Here is a 22,159-nt window from a genome sequence, read left to right on the forward strand (position 1 = left end):
CTGTGTATGTTCTCTAATCCACGTAGTCATCTCTCAATGTAATTCCAAGCATCTATCTCTCCATGCTTATTTGCACCCTTTTCAGGTTTTGTTCCATTCTTCTTTTGTTAATGACCATGTTTCTAAGGCATATGTCACGTACAATACTTGAAACGAATTGGCATGTGCAGGTACTAAGTGGATTACGACATCACAGGATAATGAGAGGCAGTTATTACTTGCTGAGGTCTTCATCCAACAGTGGATTGACCATGACTGACGATGATGGCGACTAAAAACTATTTGTGGAAACATGTTTACTATAACATTTTGACAGCCTTCGCAGTCAAAGTTTTCCAACTTAAACTGGGTGATGTGCATCTCGATTGACAGCTGAACCAGCAGTGGATAATGTCCATAAGTCAGGGAAATTGATTTCCTCCAAAGTGGCACTTAACAGAGATTGATACACCAAAATAATTATTTTGCGAAATGCTCATATGCACGCAGTTGATCATTTGATGTGAACGTCAGTTGAGTGGCGGACCTTTCTCCACTGTGTGGTTAAGTTGTCCTTAATTATTTTGCCAATATTTAAGTACTGGAAAAATTACGGTAATTGACGCAAATAAAATGACGGCTTGCAGTGCAATACATGGGAGGTTATACCGTGACAAGTCAGATTGACAACATTTTCGTACGTTTAGATGCAGAGATCAAATACTTACGATTCTGTTACCCGCAGATCATGAAGAAATGTGTTCTAATCATATTTAAACAAAAATCAGCAATTACTTTGAATTATTTCAAAAGAATATGAATAGGCTGGTGTTATCATGGATGACTATATTCATGATTTCTTTATTAATCAAGATACACTTTACATTGCAATGATCAACTGAGGTGGATACTTCTACTTTACATTCCTGTCAAGCCACCATGAGGGTCAGGGGGTGGGGGATAGTTTGGGTTCAGAGACTTGGGCAGCTACGGGGATTTTTTTGCCCAAGACAGAGACTTAATTTTCCTCCGTTAGAATTGGCACAATGAGATGAGATTGCGCATTGAAACGTTGAACAACAACGTCCGTTTGTGATGCAGGTTATATAAACCGTCACGGAGAAGTGCCATGCAGAACGCCGCTGAGGCTGCAGTTGTTGATGATGATGGTGGCATGGAGTAAGCGTTGCACACTGTATGTATGCCCCCCCCCCCCATACCCACTCCCCTGCACTGCAGTGTTCTTCTTTAATCCTCTATACAACCCCTTCAAGAGACAGACTTCTCCGTTTGCACACCGCCCCCCCCCCCGATTTGCTTCGATGCTCATTTACCGCTCGCAACGGGCTACCTCTGCCCCGTGTTGTGGTGTGCGGAGATTTTGGAACTGTTTACACAGCTGCCTTGTGATTATAGTAACCGTATCGAATTAATGGATTGAATAGGTACACAAACGTGTGAAATCTGGGGCCCTGTTAAAACATGTGAAAAAAAAGGATTGTTCGCATTGTAATATGTATTAGGCTCTGTTGAGCTAAAGTGTTGAATTATGCAATGATTGAAACGCATGTTTTCTCTGTAAAATTAAATTAAAACTATCTTAGCATCACTACAATGGCACATTACTGTGTGTGTCTTTGTGTATGTTTTTTTTTATCATTCCGTTAAGGTATTGGAAAAAGCTCTTACATCTTTAACAGACTTGCAGTGTAAAATAAATAATGAAAAAAACGCCTTTAAAATTCATGTCTGCCCTATGTGCTTGGTGTATTAGTTCAAATAGCACATTTATTCATGCTACTGCACTGCAGCGAGGCAGGAATTGTACACAGCGAGTCCACGGGGACTGAGATAAATGCCCTGGTTGAGGTGACATTAATGATTCTATTCACCCAGTGATTGCATGGTTATAGCACGCCAAACGATGGTTCGTTGGTAGAAAAAAGAAAGAATTAAAAGGCTGATTACTCCATTGTCTTCAAACCTATATAAGATGTCAGAATGGAAGAGTGCCCTAAATGCTCCGTTGAAAGTGGAAGACCCATCTGGCTGTAAATGATCACTGTGGACACGGCATGCTATTATCCTATTCAAGCCATTGATATTCCATTGTTATAAGCATTTAATGGTTTTCCATCCGTATGAATAAAATACATAGAAATGGTGGCGTACAATCACTGTCACAATTTATTGGACTAATCAATGTAGACATTTAAAAATATACATTATATATGTTTTAATTTGGTAATCATTTGAGATGGACCATCTTTGCTTGCAGGCGTGTCACTAATGATTGTTCTTTTTAGACATGAACACTTTTTAGTTGACATGTCTTTTTCACCACTACATTTGTACTCAATTGGAGCAGACCGTAGAAATCATCGGGTGCTGACTTTGCATCTCAGAGTAGGAAGTAACGGGATAGTACGATGCCATCTATGCCACTGACTCTTTCAATTAAAACACACAATTGGCATTCAATGTCCACTTGCTTAACTGTAAAACACATGAGTAGGTATGCATATTCACGATATTATAAATTCATGTTTATTCGGGATGCAAATTTAATATTTAAAAAAATTTGCGTTGATAGTTTTGGTAAATGATCAGCACATACAAACGCAAACCAACTAAAGCAAGCTTAAGAGACTGTACTTTATATAAATATTTCCAATGCAATGAGTCACAAGCTTCCCGGGAAGCTGAGCATTTGATTGTGTCTGCACACTGCACGCCGCAGTAAGCATGCAGGGAAGAGTGCTCCAGGTGGTTGGGCAAAGAAGCGTGTTGAGCCGTGTGTTAATGCGAGAGTATCCAGGATAGGTCAGCGTATAACGGTGGATAGTGAAGGGGCCATGTTGGTGAGTGAGCGCTCATATCTGAGAGTCATGACCACCAAGTGAAAGTATGATTGTAAAGGGATGATAAACTTTGTATTGCAGAAAAAAAACTTTGAGATGAGAAGACTTGTACACGTTGTACAGCGTAGTCCAGATGTCTTGTGACCCCCATTTAATCCTCTCAGCAAGGTTTGTTTAAAACAAAAAATAATATTTTGATTTAAAGCTTTCGTGACTGCAGGGATTCATATTCTTGGTTCTTTCGGTAAAGTCACGTAGAAGGGAAACAATAAAATAATAAATATAAAACAATAAAAAAATAGTATTTTTTATTGTTTAATATTTTTATTATTTTATTGTTGTTATTTAAAATGTACAAGGTGGGCCAGATGTTTTGTGACCCCCCCCCCCCCCAGTTAATTAACCCCTACACATGTTTTCCTTAGCATATTTATTTTTATTCTTGGTTCTTTCGGTAAAGTCACGTAGAAGGGAAACAATAAAATAATAAAAATATTAAACAATAAAAAAGAACCAAGAATAAAAATAAATATGCTAAGGAAAACATGTGTAGGGGTTAATTAACTGGGGGGGTCACAAAACATCTGGCCCACCTTGTACATTTTGTACACTATAATGTCCCATATCCGACTGGCACGTATCCACCCTAAAAATGTTCAGGGCGGAACACCATGCACAAATACACCGTGTAGTATTTGTGCATGCTGTTGCTGTCATGTACAATAGATGTACACAAATCGGATCTTTCACATCCCGTATTTTAAATCTTGCACACATTCACATTATAGTACTTTTCGATTTAAAGCTTTCGTGACTGCAAGGATTAATCTTCTTTGGTTCTTTCGGTAAAGTCACGTAGAATGAGAATAAAATAATAAAATAACACAATAAAATTCTCACGACGTTTTGGCCCTACAACGCAAGCAGCCGTCTTCAGGTGAAAGGAACAGACCTGTCGGGACGACAGAGCTTCAATGAACGATGTTAAGATTCGTAGCGACTTTTAAGCTGGTTGGGAGAAGTGAGGCACCTTGACAAAGGGGTTTACATATCAAATAGCTGAGGGATTAGTTTGTGACTGGTCACAGAAATGGCTATGTTAAAGTCAAAACCTACACATCCACAGATGCAACTAGTAATTTAGCATTGAAATAGCTAAGGGATTAGCTTGTGCAAATAGCTGAGGGATTAGCTTGTGACTGGTCACAGAAATGGCTATGTTAAAGTCAAAACCTACACATCCACAGAGGCAACTAGTAATTTAGCATTGAAATAGCTAAGGGATTAGCTTGTGACTGGTCACAGAAATAGATGTTAAAGTAAAGGCCTACACATCCACAGAGCTTCAATGAACGCTGTTAAGATTCGTAGCGACTTTAAGCTGGTTGGGAGAAGTGAGGCACCTTGACAAAGGGGGTTTACATATCAAATAGCTGAGGGATTAGCTTGTGACTGGTCACGGAAATGGCTATGTTAAAGTCAAAACCTACACATCCACAGAAGCAACTAGTAATTTAGCATTGAAATAGCTAAGGGATTAACCAGCTTAAAAGTCGCTACGAATCTTAACATCGTTCATTGAAGCGCTGTCGTCCCAACAGGTCTGTTCCTTTCACCTGAATGCGGCCAAAACGTCGTGAGAATTTTATTGTGTTATTTTATTATATTATTCTCATTCTACGTGACTTTACCGAAAGAACCAAAGAAGATTATAGTACTTTTACAGCAGTCAAACATTTCCTCAATTTCAATGCAGTAGGTGCTTATTTTTTTTGTTTTCCATTGTCTCTGTGCACGGTGTAACTGACATTGTCTATTGACCTTGATATAGCCACCTTTTTTCACATATCCGCCTATATCTCACTCAGCCCCTAGCGAGTTGGATATACGTTATACTTTTTGCACTGCGTATATATTAAAACTGTATGTCAGGGATGTAACAATTCACTTCCCACCTCACCAGCCCAGCAATTTGATGACTCTCCACGATTCCAAGTTAAGATTCAATTTTAAAAACTAGTCTCTTTTTGTTTCACCGTGGTGGCGAGATGTTAGCTACCTCGCCTGGTTATACAGGGGGTCGGGGTTCGATCCTGACCGTGACGCCTGTACATTTGGAGTTTGCTATGCATTTCCACGTGATGATAAGCCACTTCGTTGAGCTATCATTTGTGGCAAAGTCGCTTCTGAAAAAGAGCTGTATAACTCAGTTTGCCTTACCTGGTAAAACTCTACAATGAATAGTAGCGTCTCTAATGGCTGCAGAGGTCACATGACACCCTTTCAATATGCAGTGATATTATCAATGCGTTGCTCATCAATACATATTGAAAATGGCTAAATAAGTTAAATATATAAATACTATTTCTACATTATACGTTAAACAATAGAACAGCATGTATACGTTATGGAAGATAACATATACTCCCCATCCGCCCCACCACTAGCACTGACCAGCGTGGTGAAGTATGGTAAAATAATCCCCATGACCTACATGGCGTGGGGAGGCCTTTATCCAGCAGTGGATCTATTATGGCAGATGATGTTCATTATAAGTTCTTAAGAATGCGGTGTAATGCAATAAGACTCTACTTTTAATTAAAAAAAAGCAATCACGTGCATAATGACACGAAACTGCATTAACATTTAGATAATAGAATAACAATTTTATATTTATTCAAAAGTTGCAATTAATTGCTCATGGCGTTAATCGCTTTGTACTCCTCACAGTTTTCTTCTCTGAAGTGTAAGTTGTCTTCTCGCCAAAATCAAGTTTGTTCCTTCATAAAGCAGCCTTTGAAAACTGTACCTAAATCCATTTGGGAAGTATTAAGTATTCTAACTTTGAATTCCCACTGTGCGAATTGACAGATAGCTTTAAGAAAATGGCATCTTAAGGCTCAGATTATTAACCCTCACATTTTCCACACCAGGGATTGTAGACATCATCGTGCCTACTTTAGAATGTCCCATAGCAATGTTTAAAAGTTTAAGGGAGGAGCATTTTAATCATATATTAAAACATATTCATGATATCACACGAAAATAAACAATGTTTACGACTCCCAGCCCATTTGTAGTTACATTTAGTTATTCAGTGTACTTTACTCAGAATGTCACTAATAATAATACAGGGTTTCAATGCTTCATGTAGGTTTGTGCGATTTCACATATAAACGGCGTACCTCGTTCTCCCCAAAATTCGCGATATTATGCAGTTCGAATTCACTCCTATGTGGTCGGACGTTGGACAGTATTGTGCTATTCGGTAGGCAACTGTCTCATGCGGTTTCGCTTTGTGTGCCCCCTTTTTTCGAATCCATCTACCACCAAGCGAGGAAAACCTGGAGCAATTTCAACTCATAAAGCAGGCACCCTTAAACAATGGATCTCAGAACGCCATGTATGTAAAGGAGGTTAATACATGAGAAAGAAAAAAAAGAAACGATGAACGAAACGAGAGAGCGAGAGAGAGACAGCGAGAGAGGAGGCCGTTTTAAACAGGTGATGGTGGGGGGGGTCTTCACCCGGGACGTAAAGGTCTCCATTGACTGTGAGTAACCTTTGACCTCCACGGGCAGGGCATTTCAGAGCCTGGGTGCCGTACAAACGAAATCCCTGTCACCCCAGGTTTAAAGGCTGGAGCACGGTATGCCGAGCAGGGCACGATTTCGTGTTGTTAACCGACAGGTATGATTCTCAAGCGAACACATTGAGTTGTGACATATCCTTGCCGTCATAGGTGGAGTTTGACTTCTATATTTGGGGGGGGGGGGGTCAGAGGTTCGCTTTGTCCCTCACATTAGGAATCGCGGGTGCATATAATTGATGTATGTTTTCTCTTAATTGTAAACTACTGAAAATGTATTAATACAGGTGTCCATTTTGGGGGGCATTTACCCCCCTTACGCCCCCCACCCAAACTCCACCCATGCCATCTGTGCCACTTCGGGTAGTCTTCGGGTTACAGCCTCCTTCAAAAACTCTCTAATGGGCAGACCTTTTATGAATATAACTTGCATTACAAAGCAACACCGTTAAGGAGGTCACAAAATGAGGCGAGACTGATCCCTGCTCTAAGGGGAGTGCCCTCTACCCTAACCATCGCTTAAGGCCAATCATACCCATCCTGTCATCGCCAGTAAGCCGGGCTCCCAAACAACCCTGAGAGCTTCCCCTGTTGCTCACCCTGTTATAGCCCTACTCCTCCCACCACGATCCTCCAACTTTGCCGCGTTTGGCTGAGCGGAGTCTGAATCTTCGGCCACTCGTCGTCCCTCCCCCCGCCACCCGGATTGGATCGCCTGCCACGGGGGGGTCCAGTTAAGGGAAAAACGTGGCCCACAACTGCAGTTGCACACAAAGCTTCGACGATGCTCGCCAATACAACCCGCGGCCCTCCTGAATGAACAAAACATCATGGAGTTGCGTACTAATTACAAGCAATTAATGGGCACCGACGATGATGAAACAACTGTTCCAATTGTTTATCCAGGAGAGCATTGGGATGTTTGGTCAAATACATTAATGGAGGACACTGGAACCCCAGGCAAAACCCAGCATTTACACCAGGGAGTGAACACTCAACATTGCCATTTACTGGCCATTTTGCAGCCCTGGTGGTCACCCATCCAGGTTCAAATCAAGCTCAATTTTGCTTAGCTTCTGAGTACGGATGAGAGTGATATATAAATGTAAAAAAGTACAATTAGATCATTTCAAGTCAACACGGGAGCTTTATGTTGTGATACACAGAATGCCTTTAATGTTAAACCCTTGTATTGAGTATGATGTTATTCTGCATCCAGTAAAGTCACCTAAATATACTGAGGAAGACAAGTAAGTAGTTGTTTAAAAGTGAGATAGGGAGAGGAGCTGGTGCCACGGTATATTGGAAAACATAAACGAGGAACGTGCTATTTAACAAAAATAACACCTTGAATTAGTAATCCTCTGGAGTAGTATGTTTAGCGTATGCATCATTCAGGGAACCAAATGGAGGGAACGCACCTGAGAGTAAGTCCATCGTGGAGGTGGAGGGATAAGATTGGTGATGTGTAGGAGTTATAGGGATTGTCACATTGCGACCAATTGGGGAGACTTTCAGCAGTGGATAGTGCATGGCTGCTGCTGCTACTAATGATGATACAATTAAAACCGCCTTTGCCTTAGCTGCAGCATTGTCCCCAGTGAATTCTTTAAACTATATCAATACATTTTGGAAATGTGTAATTTCATATTTACTGCAAATTTAATGGCTACAAAAGCTACACATTTGGAATATAATCGCAACATTGCTTTGTTATTTACAAGCCAAATACTCTGACATGATTTTATTATAACAGTTGGTCACAAAATTGCAACAGCTGCCAACAGCAGCCTACCATGCTCTATACATTCTCTACACATGCAAACAAAATGTGGCATGCATTTTTTTACATGAAATTACAACCATACAAAAATGTATATCCTGATGTTTTTAATAATGATATTGCTCATCGCCATCAGCATGGTAGTTTAAGGTTTAAATGTTCTGGTAAGCAACCTCCATTTATCTCCATCTGTCTTGGATGATGTCAATCAATGAATCAGTCAATGACTTTTATTTAGAGCCCGCTGAGAGCTCATTTAGATAAATGCATCTTTTGCAAAGGACACTTGGAGTAAAATATACATAGGTAAAAATTTCCACAGCTAAGATAATTTGGTGCAGAGAAAAACAAGTTTAAACAAACAGCTTGCGTGTTCTTTGTGATGTGATTTCACTCATTGATCTTCAACCCCATTTGCATTGCATTCTGTTCAGCTCATGTAAATTTGCCTATTCCCATGTATTAACATTGTATTCAATTATTAAAAACGTTCTTTAATCTGGATTATATAGGTGTCTCATTTATTAACTTATTATTTGCACTACTGTCATCTAAATAATTTTACTTGATTTAATTCATGTATATATTATTCATTTACTGCTATTGTAGTCAGTTGGATGTTATGATTTATGTTTTTGGTATGTAATTTACACCCACAATGCGCATATTTGCAAAGATCTGAATTATATTTCATTGCAAATTTCAATTTTCTGTACCGTATTTTGCATACAGATTACATTCAGTTTGTGGAATCGAATGTAATGGCTCAGCCTATTTTTTGTTAACAGTTTTGGGGCTTCAAAAGTATATATTGTGCACTTATTTCACTTAGTATTTGGATGCCTCCATATACTGAACAGATTGTATATATCTATACACTACTGTATAATCCCATGTCCTGTAGAATTGTGTTAATTATTGCATGATGATATGTTGATGCTTTATCGAATTGACGAGTATTATGTAACCCTGGTTTATTATCATTTATAAACCGCCTTCTCCACTGTTCATGTGTCTTGGTTGATGTCACAGGATATCTCAAGCTCTGGGTTTGAATCCCATCTCCTGAACTTGTTTAAAAATGTTCTCCATATATAACTCGCATTTGTTGTTGGATGCACTCTGACAAACACAAATCACATGCAGTGAGGGAAAAAAGTATTTGATCCCCTGCTGATTTTGTACGTTTGCCCACTGACATAATTTTAATGGTAGGTTTATTTGAAGTGAGAGACAGAATAACAGCAAAAAAATCCAGAAAAAACGCATGTCAAAAATGTTATAAATTGATTTGCATTTTAATGAGGGAAATAAGTATTTGACCCCCTCTCAATCAGAAAGATTTCTGGCTCCCAGGTGTCTTTTATACAGGTAACGAGCTGAGATTAGGAGCACACTTTTAAAGGGAGTGCTCCTAATCTCAGCTTGTTACCTGTATAAAAGACACCTGTACACAGAAGCAATCAATCAATCAGATTCCAAACTCTCCACCATGGCCAAGACCAAAGAGCTCTCCAAGGATATCAGGGACAAGATTGTAGACCTACACAAGGCTGGAATGGGCTACAAGACCATTGCCAAGCAGCTTGGTGAGAAAGTGACAACAGTTGCTGCGATTATTCGCAAATGGAAGAAACACAAAAGAACTGTCAATCTCCCTCGGCCTGGGGCTCCATGCAAGATCTCACCTCGTGGTGTTGCAATGATCATGATAACGGTGAGGAATCAGCCCAGAACTACACGGGAAGATTTTATCAATGATCTCAAGGCAGCTGGGACCATAGTCACCAAGAATACAATTGGTAACACACTACGCCGTGAAGGACTGAAATCTTGCAGCGCCCGCAAGGTCCCCATGCTCAAGAAAGCACATATACATGCCCGTCTGAAGTTTGCCAATGAACATCTGAATGATTCAGAGGACAACTGGGTGAAAGTGTTGTGTTCAGATGAGACCAAAATGGAGCTCTTTGGCATAAACTCAACTCGCCGTGCTTGGAGGAGGAGGAATCGCTGCCTATGACCCCAAGGACACCATCCCCACCGTCAAACATGGAGGTGGAAACATTATGCTTTGGGGGTGTTTTTCTGCTAAGGGGACAGGACAACTTCACCGCATCAAAGGGACGATGGACGGGGCCATGTACCGTCAAATCTTGGGTGAGAACCTCCTTCCCTCAGCCAGGGCACTGAAAATGGGTCGTGGATGGGTGTTCCAGCATTACAATGACCCAAAACACACGGCCAAGGCAACAAAGGAGTGGCTCAAGGAGAAGCACATTAAGGTCCTGGAGTGGCCTAGCCAGTCTCCAGACCTTAATCCCATAGAAAATCTGTGGAGGGAGCTGAAGGTTCGAGTTGCCAAACGTCAGCCTCGAAACCTTAATGACTTGGAGAAGATCGGCAAAGAGGAGTGGGACAAAATCCCTCCTGAGATGTGTGCAAACCTGGTGGCCAACTACCAGAAACGTCTGACCTCTGTGATTGCCAACAAGGGTTTTATCACCAAGTACTAAGTCATGTTTTGCAGAGGGGTCAAATACTTATTTCCCCCATTAAAATGCAAATCAAGTTATAACATTTTTGACATGCGTTTTTCTGGATTTTTTTGTTGTTATTCTGTCTCTCACTGTTCAAATAAACCTACCATGAAAATTATAGACTGATCATTTCTTTGTCAGTGGGCAAACGTACAAAATCAGCAGGGGATCAAATACTTTTTTTCCTTCACTGTATCGAAACAAAGTACTTTCGTGGGGTACAATGGAGCATAATGAAATATATACAATACATTTTGGTGACCTGTGAAAATAACTTATAATACCTTTCACATGTCTCTTTGGTCTAAATCCATGGATCCAATGCAACCTTTTATTGCTGATAACATGTCAATCAATGCACATCTATTTATTTATATAACAAACTACACATCAATAGAGGCGTATTAGAGTCCTTTACATAAAGTAAAATTGACAGATTGCCAATACTGTAAAATAGCATATAATTAGTTTAAAATAACAAAGCACTGTGCCCTTGCCAATATAATATTTAAAACTAATGTGTATGTATATGGCTCAATAATTTAAAGTTAGCACCCATGAATCGTCTGTATGCTGTAGGTTATCAAAAATGCTTGCTGTAATGTTATCCACTGACCATCTCATGTCACTTACATATATTGGTAGAACCGAAAAACTCTGGCTCCAAAGCACAACCAGACCCAAAACAGATACAAATAATGATCACCCGATATCATATTTCTACTCAGAAATTTGCTAAAAAACATGTATGAGCAGTAAAAAAAATTGTATGGACCATAGACGGCATGCTAACTGGGCTGTCTTATGACGGGTGTATCAAGGCACAAGAGCAGTGACAGAGTAAATGATAGAGTAAATGATCGGTATTACAGCTGGGCTTTGTGACCCTCACTATTTTCCCAACCAACTGTCTGCGGGGTTTGGCTCACAGCTGTCTGGATGAGTGGTGTATTGAACGCAGCCGAAATGCACTTCACTTCTGCGAGGCAGCTTGTCATGCTTAAAATTGCCATAGCAGCAAAACAATGCTTCATGACCCTACCTCAATCCCACTGCACCCCTACCCTGCACAACATATGTACAATGTCATTGCCTTTTTAATCACTTGCAACACAATGTAATACAGAGTTTATTATTTAATTTATTCAGCACTAAATATTCCTCTGTGGTTTGCAAAGTAGATCATATATGCATGACTGCCAACGAAAAAATAAAACACACTCAAAATAGTTTCAAGTGTTGTATTATACAGGAATGCAGTAAGATGCATATACCATAATCATACCACCAATTTGTTGCAAACAACTGCTTGGATTTATTGTTAATTTATAATAAGCTTTTCAACTATTAATTCCAAACGTAATACACCATGATTTTTCTGTAGATGTATATGTTTGAGGCCATAATTTGAAGAGCGCTGCATATTTCTTCCCCAATACAGTTGATGTCACATGAAAGGCCATTCTGAAGGAACCGTTTCAATGTTCCATCACTGAACAGAGAATAAAATATCATTGCTGTGTAACGATAGTTCAGGATGATGAAGCAGTGTGTGTGTGCATATGTGGGGAGTGGTCGTGTAGCGGTTAGCACACTGCACTATGAACACAGCGACCCGAGTTCGATTCCCACTCACGGTCAACATCAATTGACCAACAACAATATGGCCTTGAACCGTGTGCTGACCATGCCAGTGTAGTATTCTGGCCCACTGGAGGCTGGGTTTGCAGATTACAAGAGATCATGATATGTACAGACAAATGCCTGCCTGCACGGTACAAGGTGGCCTCGACAAAGGAGTGAAGCAAATAGTTTAATGCCTGTGGTGGATTTGAGTGTTGGCTCTGTGTGTATTGGGGGGGGAGCAGTGGCGCAGTGATTAGTGCGCTGATCTGTGAACCAGATCACTCGAGTTCGATTCCTGCTCACAGGCAACACCAGGGACGATTATTTCAACCAGTCTTGGGCCTCCCTTAAGTCGACTTTACCTCAAAATTAGTACCTGGTGTCATGTGTAAACATTGCCGCTGGGAAGACAAGAGCGACCGGGTGTGGTGCTGACCATCCCATCCCCTCGTGCGCCGTACCAGCCTTCATAAATGCTCGCTGGCAGCACTTGCCCCAACAGTCTGTTAAGCCTTTATGGAAGATATTTGCATTATATCTAGAATACCTACCTCTCGAGTTCCCCAACCAGCTTCTCCTTAAACTGTAATTTTGCTGTCATCTGCAAAACCCTCCTTGACATTGCGACAGCTGTGCTTGCCTCTTTTATCTCCTCGCCAGTACTCTTTCCCCCAACTTCCTCTCCTATGAATCTTTACACAATGGAAGGCGCTTCCTTTTCTTCTGCTGCTCCCATTGTAACCTGCTGTACAATTGCTCTTTGTATATTTCTAATCCCCAATGTTATATAAATGTGCCTATGTGTATGTCACATCTTGTAAACATTATTAATTTCGTGACCTTTTGTACTCCGTGGTCGTACGTGCACAGTGTCTACAAAACGCCTCTTCTGGCATTACGGTAAAACCAAATTACAATAAATACACCCATGCGTACACGCGTGTATGTGTGGGCCCATATGTACCAACGAGAGCCATTAGGCAAGCTTCATGAAACACTGGCATTCATGTAAGGATTCTCCATGAGACTATGTTGCGATATGCAATTCTCCTGTGCCATTGAATAAAAAGTACGATTCAATAGAAATACTTTATATGGCGATAATTATATAAACTAACACAAACAGATTTATTCGCAAACAGTTTTCAAATCACCCTGTCAAAGAATTACACAAATCCAAATAAGTCTCACGATTTGTCTCTCCATTGCGTGTTTGCTTTTTCATAATTAACGTGATAGTATAGGAGGTAAAAAAAATGATTTCTGCATTTAACACATGTCTCGTAATCTATCATTGGATATTATAATGAAACCAGGCTAGACAGTAACAGTTCTGGTTCAATCCATTTTGATGTATGGCTTGAAGGCATATTTTAAACTATTATTCTGAATGTATAGCTCACTATTAATCTAAATACTTGTTAATAAAAACCATCCTTGTGATCGTTGAACATATCACATTTTTCAAATTGTAAAGCTGCTATATTTACAATCCGACCCTTGACAAGCAGAATATCTCACGCTAACAATCCTTAAATGGTCGGGACGCCTGGGCAGGGTCAACCCAAAACCGCCCTGTGATTAAGCTGCTGCTTGCGAGGTGGCTGGATGGTGAGTTTATATGGCTGTTAAATGTATTTTTGTTTAACGACACTGACATTTGTTCACATAGTTGTATTCTTCTGGATCACTACATTGCAATGGTAAGATTGCAATGGATGATTGCATGACACATGACGCTACATAATCGTACATTCGAGAAATGTGAAAATAGTCATCTCAAGTCATTACTCGTTAGGATGTTATAACCAAGTGATCTGCTTATGTTGTTGTGGGCATGTCAGTGTATAGGTAGGTCTGCTTACCATCTCCCAGCGTGAAGGAAATCATCAAAATGAGTCCAGCGGTTCTTCTGCGGAGGTGCTCATGATCAAAGCGGTAGTTTTCGCAATTCATCTCGTTTGCCATTTTCATACGGGTTTTTTTTTAATAGCGGTGCGGTCCCAGTCCCTCTTATATATTTTTTAATACACCCCCAAGTCGGCAGGCAAGATGCAACAACTGCACGGCCAAAAAAAAGTTACGCCGCGCTCTGCTCCATCCCTCCGCGGTTCTCGCAATCTCCACGAACACACGCGACAAATAAACGTCGCGAAGCCCAATAACGAACCGAGCGCGCGCCCGCCCCTTGCCTTGCACAAGCCGCGCACGGCGCGCGCGTCCGTTGCTATGCGCACGTGCGGTGCTGAAGTGGACAGCTCCGCTCGCTGCTGTGCGGGTGCCGTGTGTGCGTGGGCAAGCGAGCCAGGGAACGAAGGAGGCGGGCAGCGTTGCGTGCGCTCTTTGCCTAGCTGGCTACGCAAGTGGTTGGGCTTCTTCTCCGCTCGGGGTGCGGGGGGGGGGGGACCGGCGGGGGCGGGGGGGGGGGTTAGCTAGGGGGGTGGGGGGTGCCGGGGAAAATAGGGCTAGGGCGGGGTAGGGGTGTTCGGGGTAGGGCCAGCAGGGTGAGCGGTTCTTACACGCGCAGCGCCTGTCTCATTGGAATGACGGAGCGCGTATGCGCTGGCGCGTTCGTTTAAAGATTCAGCGTGCGCTTTTCGCGAAATGACGCGTTCTGCCATTCGCACAATTTATTTTTCGTCTTCTATACGCATTACGAGTAAAATCTGTGTTTGTAAGTATCGAATCATTTCTGGAGCTGGTATAACGGTGAAGAAAGGACTATTTTTAATTGCTATTCATGGAAATTACTTTAATTCGATGATTCACAATTCAACCTTCGCCAAGATGGTATTCAGTTGATTTTTACCCCGAACATGCTTTCGCAGTTTCTTAACTGAACATGTGGGAGGTTTAATAAAGCTTTAATTGAGAACCCTCGTAGAGGATATGATGGCGACTTAACAGCTATAAATAGTGAGGTTAACACAATATTCGAGGGGAGGATTGTTTTATTATTTCAAATAAACTATTATATATGTACAGGACCGACAATTTGGGAAAGTTTATATCAAATACAGCAATTTAATTTATCCAAAATGTAGTCTTTGTATTTTAACAGCGACTTCATTCACGCATCCTAATCATCACACGGTCTTGCTGCAGATAACGTATTCAAACAAAGGATGTAGTTGTATTGTTTGCTTATTCCAACAAGCATGCATGTGTGTTGAACTTCTTTCACACCGTATGTAGCCAACCTTGCTAATCGGAGGTGTGACGTTCATCCGAACAGAAGTCTCCTTACCACGTGTTGTATCATCAACCGGACTGATTTTGGGTACCGTGCACGTTTTCCCGTTTTTCACATACAAACTCTGGACAAGGGCTAGGAGCTAGAGGAGTCGATAAAAAGGTGTGGGGGGGGGGGGGATCTATACACATCTAGCAGTGCGCTCTTTGCTGCCAATACTCTTGAGCATAGTCTTAGACTTACACAGTGCAACCAGGCAAGTACAAATATCAGCATTAAGCCGCCAAGCTACAGCTCTTGCCCATCGATTGTCCGCAGCAATTTCGTTAACGTATGCCTACGTCAAGGTATTAAGTACAAGCAACGACGCTCGTGAGATTTACTGTAGTTCCAGATTATGTAGCATAGCGCACAAAGCAGAAAAGGTAAATAATGCATGCGAACCCTGCGTCATTATAAAACTTCTAAACGCCAAAATGCACTCAGCAATATTTTCGTGGCTGTTGCTACGAAAAAAATAATGGAGACAATTACGTGACGTACTTTAAGCAATCTGTTTCAAGATTCACTTCGTGAGCACAGCTGCATGTTCGAGGGCCTTTCTGCGTTACTTTGTATGCCAAAAACTCTCCCACACCTATATTCTTGGTTCTTTTGGTAAAGTCACGTAGAAGGGAAACAATAAAATAATAAAAATATAAAACAATAAAATTCTCACGACGTTTCGACTGCAACACAAGCAAACATCATCAGGTTTTCACACCTGATGACTTTACCGAAAGAACCAGGAATATGAATCCCTGCAGTCACGAAAGCTTTAAATCAAAATTCTCCCACACCTCTTAAACAATTATGACATTTTCCATTTGCTAATGTCATAATTGTTCAAGAGGTAAGTGTGGTGCGGAAATGTCTGTTTCTGTTGCCAAAATATTTCACTGATTGTGTTCGTGCAAATGCTAAAACCCGCAGGGGTAAACCGCTTGGACGTGGTGAATAAACGTGTGAAGAAGCATTGTCTTAATAATAGGGGTTTCCCCCTTTTTTCTGGCAACAAAACTGAAACCTTTTTACAAGGAGTCATGTCTGCATTAACCACAATACCTGCAGTCAAAATGCAAACAAAAAAACATACTATGATAAAAGTACGCCTTTTGGCGTCATCTGGTCGAGCACCAATTGGGTCGAGGCTCAAAAGAAAGCCGTCCCTTGGTGTGGACCAATCAGTTTCAAGGACAATGCATATATTATCATAGTATGTTTTTTGTTTGCATTTTTACTACAGTTATTGTGGTTAATGCAGACATGAATCCTTGTAAAAAGGTTTCAGTTTTGTTTCCAGAAAAAAGGGAAGAAACCCTATTATTACATTTTGGAACTGGCAAAGGAGGTCTAATGATGAAGCATTGTCTTGTTAGAGGACCCCTATGCTGGATACACAACCCTGACAAGGTGCTCTTTGCATTTAGCAGCAGTGGTTTAGTGGGGATGTAGTTCAACAAAGTAATGCACGCACGGGTCGTTATTTAATGTACCTAAATGCATTAAGTGATATATTTTCCTCCGCTAATTGTTGGTGAAACAGACAGTTGAAATGGATTACAATATTCACACTTAAATTGTAATTAATTTGACATAAAAGTACGGCGATATTTAGGAAACGAACCCCACAGCATGCTCGTGAGTTACCAGGTATGCTTCGAAAGTGAAAATGTACAATTGGCAAGTTTAATTGTTATTAGAGAAGCAGCAGAGGGAATTGATAGTATAGCAGTCGTATGTTATTTAGTTTATGAATCCTGTTGGTAAGCAAATATCTGATGCCTTGTTTTAATAAGTAAGGTGTGTGTAAATGTCCTTAAAGGTCACGTTTAACTATATATTTTTTGGCTGAATGTCGCCATAATGTGTGCCCATAAAGGTGTCAGCCATTGTTAAATAATTATAATTACAAGGGAGTTTGGTTAAAGTGTTGGAAAAATATTCCCTGTATGCGTAAGATGAGTGTATACCAAAAAAATCCAGCAGCACATGCCATAATCAATCAATATAATCACACCTGCGATGTTGGCGAATGCCTGCAACTCTCTCACATATTGATATAATGTGATTTGCCCGCACCATGGCAAACATGAGGTTTTATCATCATCAGTCGTGTTCTATCCACTTTTGGATGACTTTCTCCTCATGTTGCCACCGAGCCTTGCAGTTTTGGGATGCAACCAAAGATCTCACACCTGCACATGAGCTTATTTTGTCACTTCATCTCCATGATTGATTGCATTCTCGGGCATATTCTTCTATTGGCTGCCATCTTCATCAGCAGCCTCCTCTATCAGCCACCATCCCATTAGCAATGTGTCCTGCCTCAGCTGACTTTACTTCCTCAAAAGTCAATATTTTTTTTTCCTGTAAATGTGCGCGTATTCCCTCATCCACGTAACCCTCTTTGTCTCTAACTGCAATTCCGTCTCTCAATGATATTTTTCACACTTTTCAGCCTTTCCTATGAATACCTTGTTATTTTCCATTTCACGTCTATGGCATAGCAAGTAATATGTGCAGATTGCTGAATTCCTTTCATAGTTAAAAAATACCGAGTATGAAGTGTTTCCCTTTTATATCCTTCCAACATTTTATTATTTTGTTTAACACGTAGGCTTTCGCGACAAATATCATCGAAACAGGAAGATTTCTCCACAAATCTGGCTGTCGCCTGATGAAGCAAGTTGTAATTACTGGCGAAATGTCGTACTCAGATTGTAAATGTTGCGGATTTGCTCTCCAACACACCGGTGTGCTGTACTAGTAACGAATTGGCATGTTCTCTTTATGTGACAAACCTTACTAATTGGCTTTGTCGGGTGGTGGGGGGTTTAACGACACATTTATGTTTACGCAATCTAACCCAAAAATAACGATATTATGGGTATTCTTGGTTCTTTCGGTAAAGTCAGGTAGAAGGGAAACAATAAAATAATAAAAATATAAAGGAATAAAAATTATATTATGGGTATTTTTTATTTTGTTAATCGAACCTAAAACACTTGAATTTTGTTTTGGGTCTATCTTAGCTGAACTTAACATCACTCTTTGTTAGCTTTTTTTTTAATATTCTCTGTTTATATTTATATAAGCCAGCCATTCTGGTATTTAATAAGGGTGCTTACTATCCATTTACCTCTTCTATAGCCTGGTTGATGGTATGCAGTCAATGGTAGAATCACCTTTTCTTATTCCAGCTTTTTAAAATGGTTCGTTGGCCTCTAACTTGTCAATAACTCGGAAATCTTTCACTTTATGAGTATTTTTTTTTCAAATCAGTCCTCTCTCCCGATTTATATAAAATTATGATTCAGGCATTGTTTCACAATTGTCGGCATGATAAAAGAAGTGGGAACCCACATTAAATCAAGATTAGTGGACATATTGATTATATTATATTGTATTCTTGTGCATGGTAATATGTTAAGGAGCTAAATGCCAATGTCGAGGTCTGATAGCCACGAGAGGGCTTCGGGAGATTGTTTGGAAAATCATGCTATTCCTCCTCCGTATAAGGTGCACAGACTACAGTGGTTTATTATACGAGTTGCATGGAAAAAGTTGCACTGACTTATCTTCCAGTTTCAATTCATGAACCTTTTTCTAGACCACATCAATTCTAGACACCCCGCCATCAAATTCACCATGGAAGTGGAGAAAGATGGCAAGCTGCCATTCTTGGATGTTCTGTTTGAGAGGAGACCTGATGGCTCATTGGGACATTCTGTCTACAGGAAACCCACCCACACAGATTCCTACTTGAAACCTGATTCCCACCACCACCCGACTCAAAAGAATTATCTAATCAAAACGTTATACCACAGGGCTCATTGCATTTCGAACCAACACCACCTGGCCAGTGAATTAAAACACGTACATCTGGCCCTCAAGAGGAATGGATACTCTGACCATACCATCCGCCAAGCTGTTTCTCCCTCCATACAGAAACAACCACTTGATACTCCAATCAAAACCATCACACTGCCATACATAGCAGGCGTTACTAAAAGATCTCCAAAACCCTAAACAAACACAAGATCCTGGTCCGGTTCAATACAGCACACAAAATCCGTGACCTGATCCCATCCGTAAAGGATGCCATTCCTGACTTACAGTACCCCGGGGTTTACAAATTCAGCTGCACCTGTGGTGACTGCTATATCGGGGAGATGAAACGACATATCTCTGACCGAATTCGCGACCACAAATCAGATTTGAAACACGGCAGAACTAATTCTTCTGCCGTAACTGATCACTGTTACAACGCTGTGGGTGATCACGATATAGTTTTCTCCTATACCAAGGTTCTCTGCAAACCTACCGGTTTCTATCAGAGATTTGTCCACGAGGCAATTCAGATTTACAAACACAGACACAATTTTAACCGAGAGGATGGTTTCAAATTAAGCAATCACTGGAAAGATGTTCTAAATCAAACCGAACATTTACTAATTTTCAATGGTACAGTATATTTTTTTCAAGTAGTGGTATCCCAAACAATCGCAGCTGCTTATTTTCCCTTCACACCAACATTATGTAAACTCCCCCCCCCCCCGTCGCCGGTCTGAAAATGTTCCCTTTACGTGCATCATGCTGAATCCGCCAATTAAATGCTATTTTTTATGCTAACTCCTTTGTCAAGGCGCTAGGTTTCCTCCCACACAGTTTAAAGGACGCGGTCTGGGTTTGGCTGTGTTTACTCCAGCGCTGTCCTCTGGACAGTCCGATCCCTTCACCTGATGAAGGCCACTTTTGTTTTGGCCGAAACGTCGTGATTTTTTGTTATTTTATTTTTTACCTACGTGACTTTACCGAATAAAACCAAAGAGTATGGATCCTTGCAGTCACGAAAGCTTCAAATCTAGAATGTGTGCATGGGCCTGTTGATGTTCTGATGTGATTGATGGTTACACTTGCATCTTCAAGGAATATCAAAGCTAGGTGTGGTGTTTGGTTCTTCATTTAATGTTTACACAGAAACGAAATACCTTAATAGTGTTGAGGTTGTGAGGGACAAAACCATATTAAATTTTCATATTTGTGTAGTTATATCAACCTAGCTGAAACTCCTGTTTAATTAGAATTATTTAAATATAGATGATACCTTCATGGACACGTATTTTGGCACTGCCTATTGCATAACTACGTCTAGTAATATGCATTATGCATACAAACACTAAGCTGCTGTTTTTATAGTCTGTCAGCATAGTATGTTTAATGCTCATTGAAGCATGAATGCACAGCCTTGAACTACGTGCTGCCTATGCCCAGTGTAGTATTCTATTCCAGCACGAGACTGGAGGCTGGTTTAGTGGATTACGAGAGATTATGATATGTACAGACACCTACTTGCCTGTACGGTACAAGGTAGCCTCTACAAAGGAGTGAAGCAAATAGGTTAATGCCCGTGTGGTGGATTTGAGTGTTAGCTCTGTGTTTGTTGGGGGAGTGGTGCAGTGAGTAGTGCGCTGCCCTATGCACCCGGCGACACGGGTTCGATTCCCGCTGACAATCAATGCCTGTGGCGATTATTTAAACCAGTCCTGGGCCTCCCCTAGGTCAACTCAGCCTGAAATTAGTACTTGGTGCAATGTGTAAACATCGCCACGAGGGAGACAAAGGCAGCCAGGAGTGGTGCTGGCCACCCACCACCGCGTGTGTCGTGCCGGTCTTCATAGGTGATACTCGCTAACAGCACTTGCTCCAAAAGTATGTTAAGGCTATACAGGGGATCTTTGTTTTTGCGTGGAGGGACATATATACTCAAAAATTCACTTGAAGGAATTGATCCAACGAGATCGAGATCAAGATGTCTTCATGGCCAAAGCGATTGATGCCACCACATATCGCCAATGCTTTCTGCCAGATTATGCAGCTGCTGCTAACACAGAAGGCACAGCCTTCAGGTTAAAACAAGTCTTGAAACTTGGTGACAGAGGAAGGTTAATTTTGTAACTGTAATGTGACTTTTGTTATACGGTGATTTTTCCCCCCTAATTTAAAAGCGAACCTTAAATAAATGTGCAATTATAATAGGTGCGTTTAACTGTGAAATAATGAACATGTCTCGACACTTGAATTACTCGAGATACACCGGCAAGAACTACTATGCGGCATTAAAGTAAAATTGAATATTAGGTGTAATAAAAAGGTGAAAGGAATATTGCCATAGTGTCATGCTTAGCACACTGTACTTACAATCCACAGATTTGTCAGTTCAATCTTCAGGCATGATAGTTGAATGTGCAATTCTAGATAAGTGATTTTAAGTAATTTAACCAGTCAAATGATGAACACATGAAGTGATTAACATCTACCAGCTTGGAAATATACCGATAAAAACTATGTGGGGAATTAAAGCGTAATTGAATATTAGGTATAATGATGATATATGCATCTATATATAAAAAAGTATACATTCAACTGATTTTTTTTATTCCCACTGTATCTGACGTTTTAAATTAAACATTTCAAGTATTAAATGTTGTATTCGTCTGCGAAAGTAAAACATTTTGCAATGTCACGCCTGTCCTTTGCGATGGA

General features: G+C 40.6%; 1 protein-coding gene across 2 annotated transcripts in view; it reads right to left on the reverse strand.

Moving 5' to 3' along the window:
- Nucleotides 1-14,773, reverse strand: part of LOC116939132 (transmembrane protein 132E-like) — a 261,164-nt gene extending 246,391 nt beyond the window's left edge. For both annotated transcript variants that reach the window (XR_012937220.1, XM_032947154.2), the window contains exon 1: nt 14,244-14,773. Coding sequence is in view for 1 of the 2 variants with exons in the window: in XM_032947154.2 (XP_032803045.1) it covers nt 14,244-14,352 (109 nt within the window). In the remaining variant the exon portion in view is untranslated. The remainder of the gene's footprint in view (nt 1-14,243) is intronic.
- Between the last annotated feature and the right edge of the window lie 7,386 nt (nt 14,774-22,159).

Source organism: Petromyzon marinus, chromosome 5, assembly GCF_048934315.1.
Source record: "Petromyzon marinus isolate PM22_M1 ecotype Great Lakes invasive population chromosome 5, UKy_Petmar_22M1.pri1.0, whole genome shotgun sequence".
In the NCBI taxonomy this organism is placed as follows: Eukaryota; Metazoa; Chordata; class Hyperoartia; order Petromyzontiformes; family Petromyzontidae; genus Petromyzon; species Petromyzon marinus.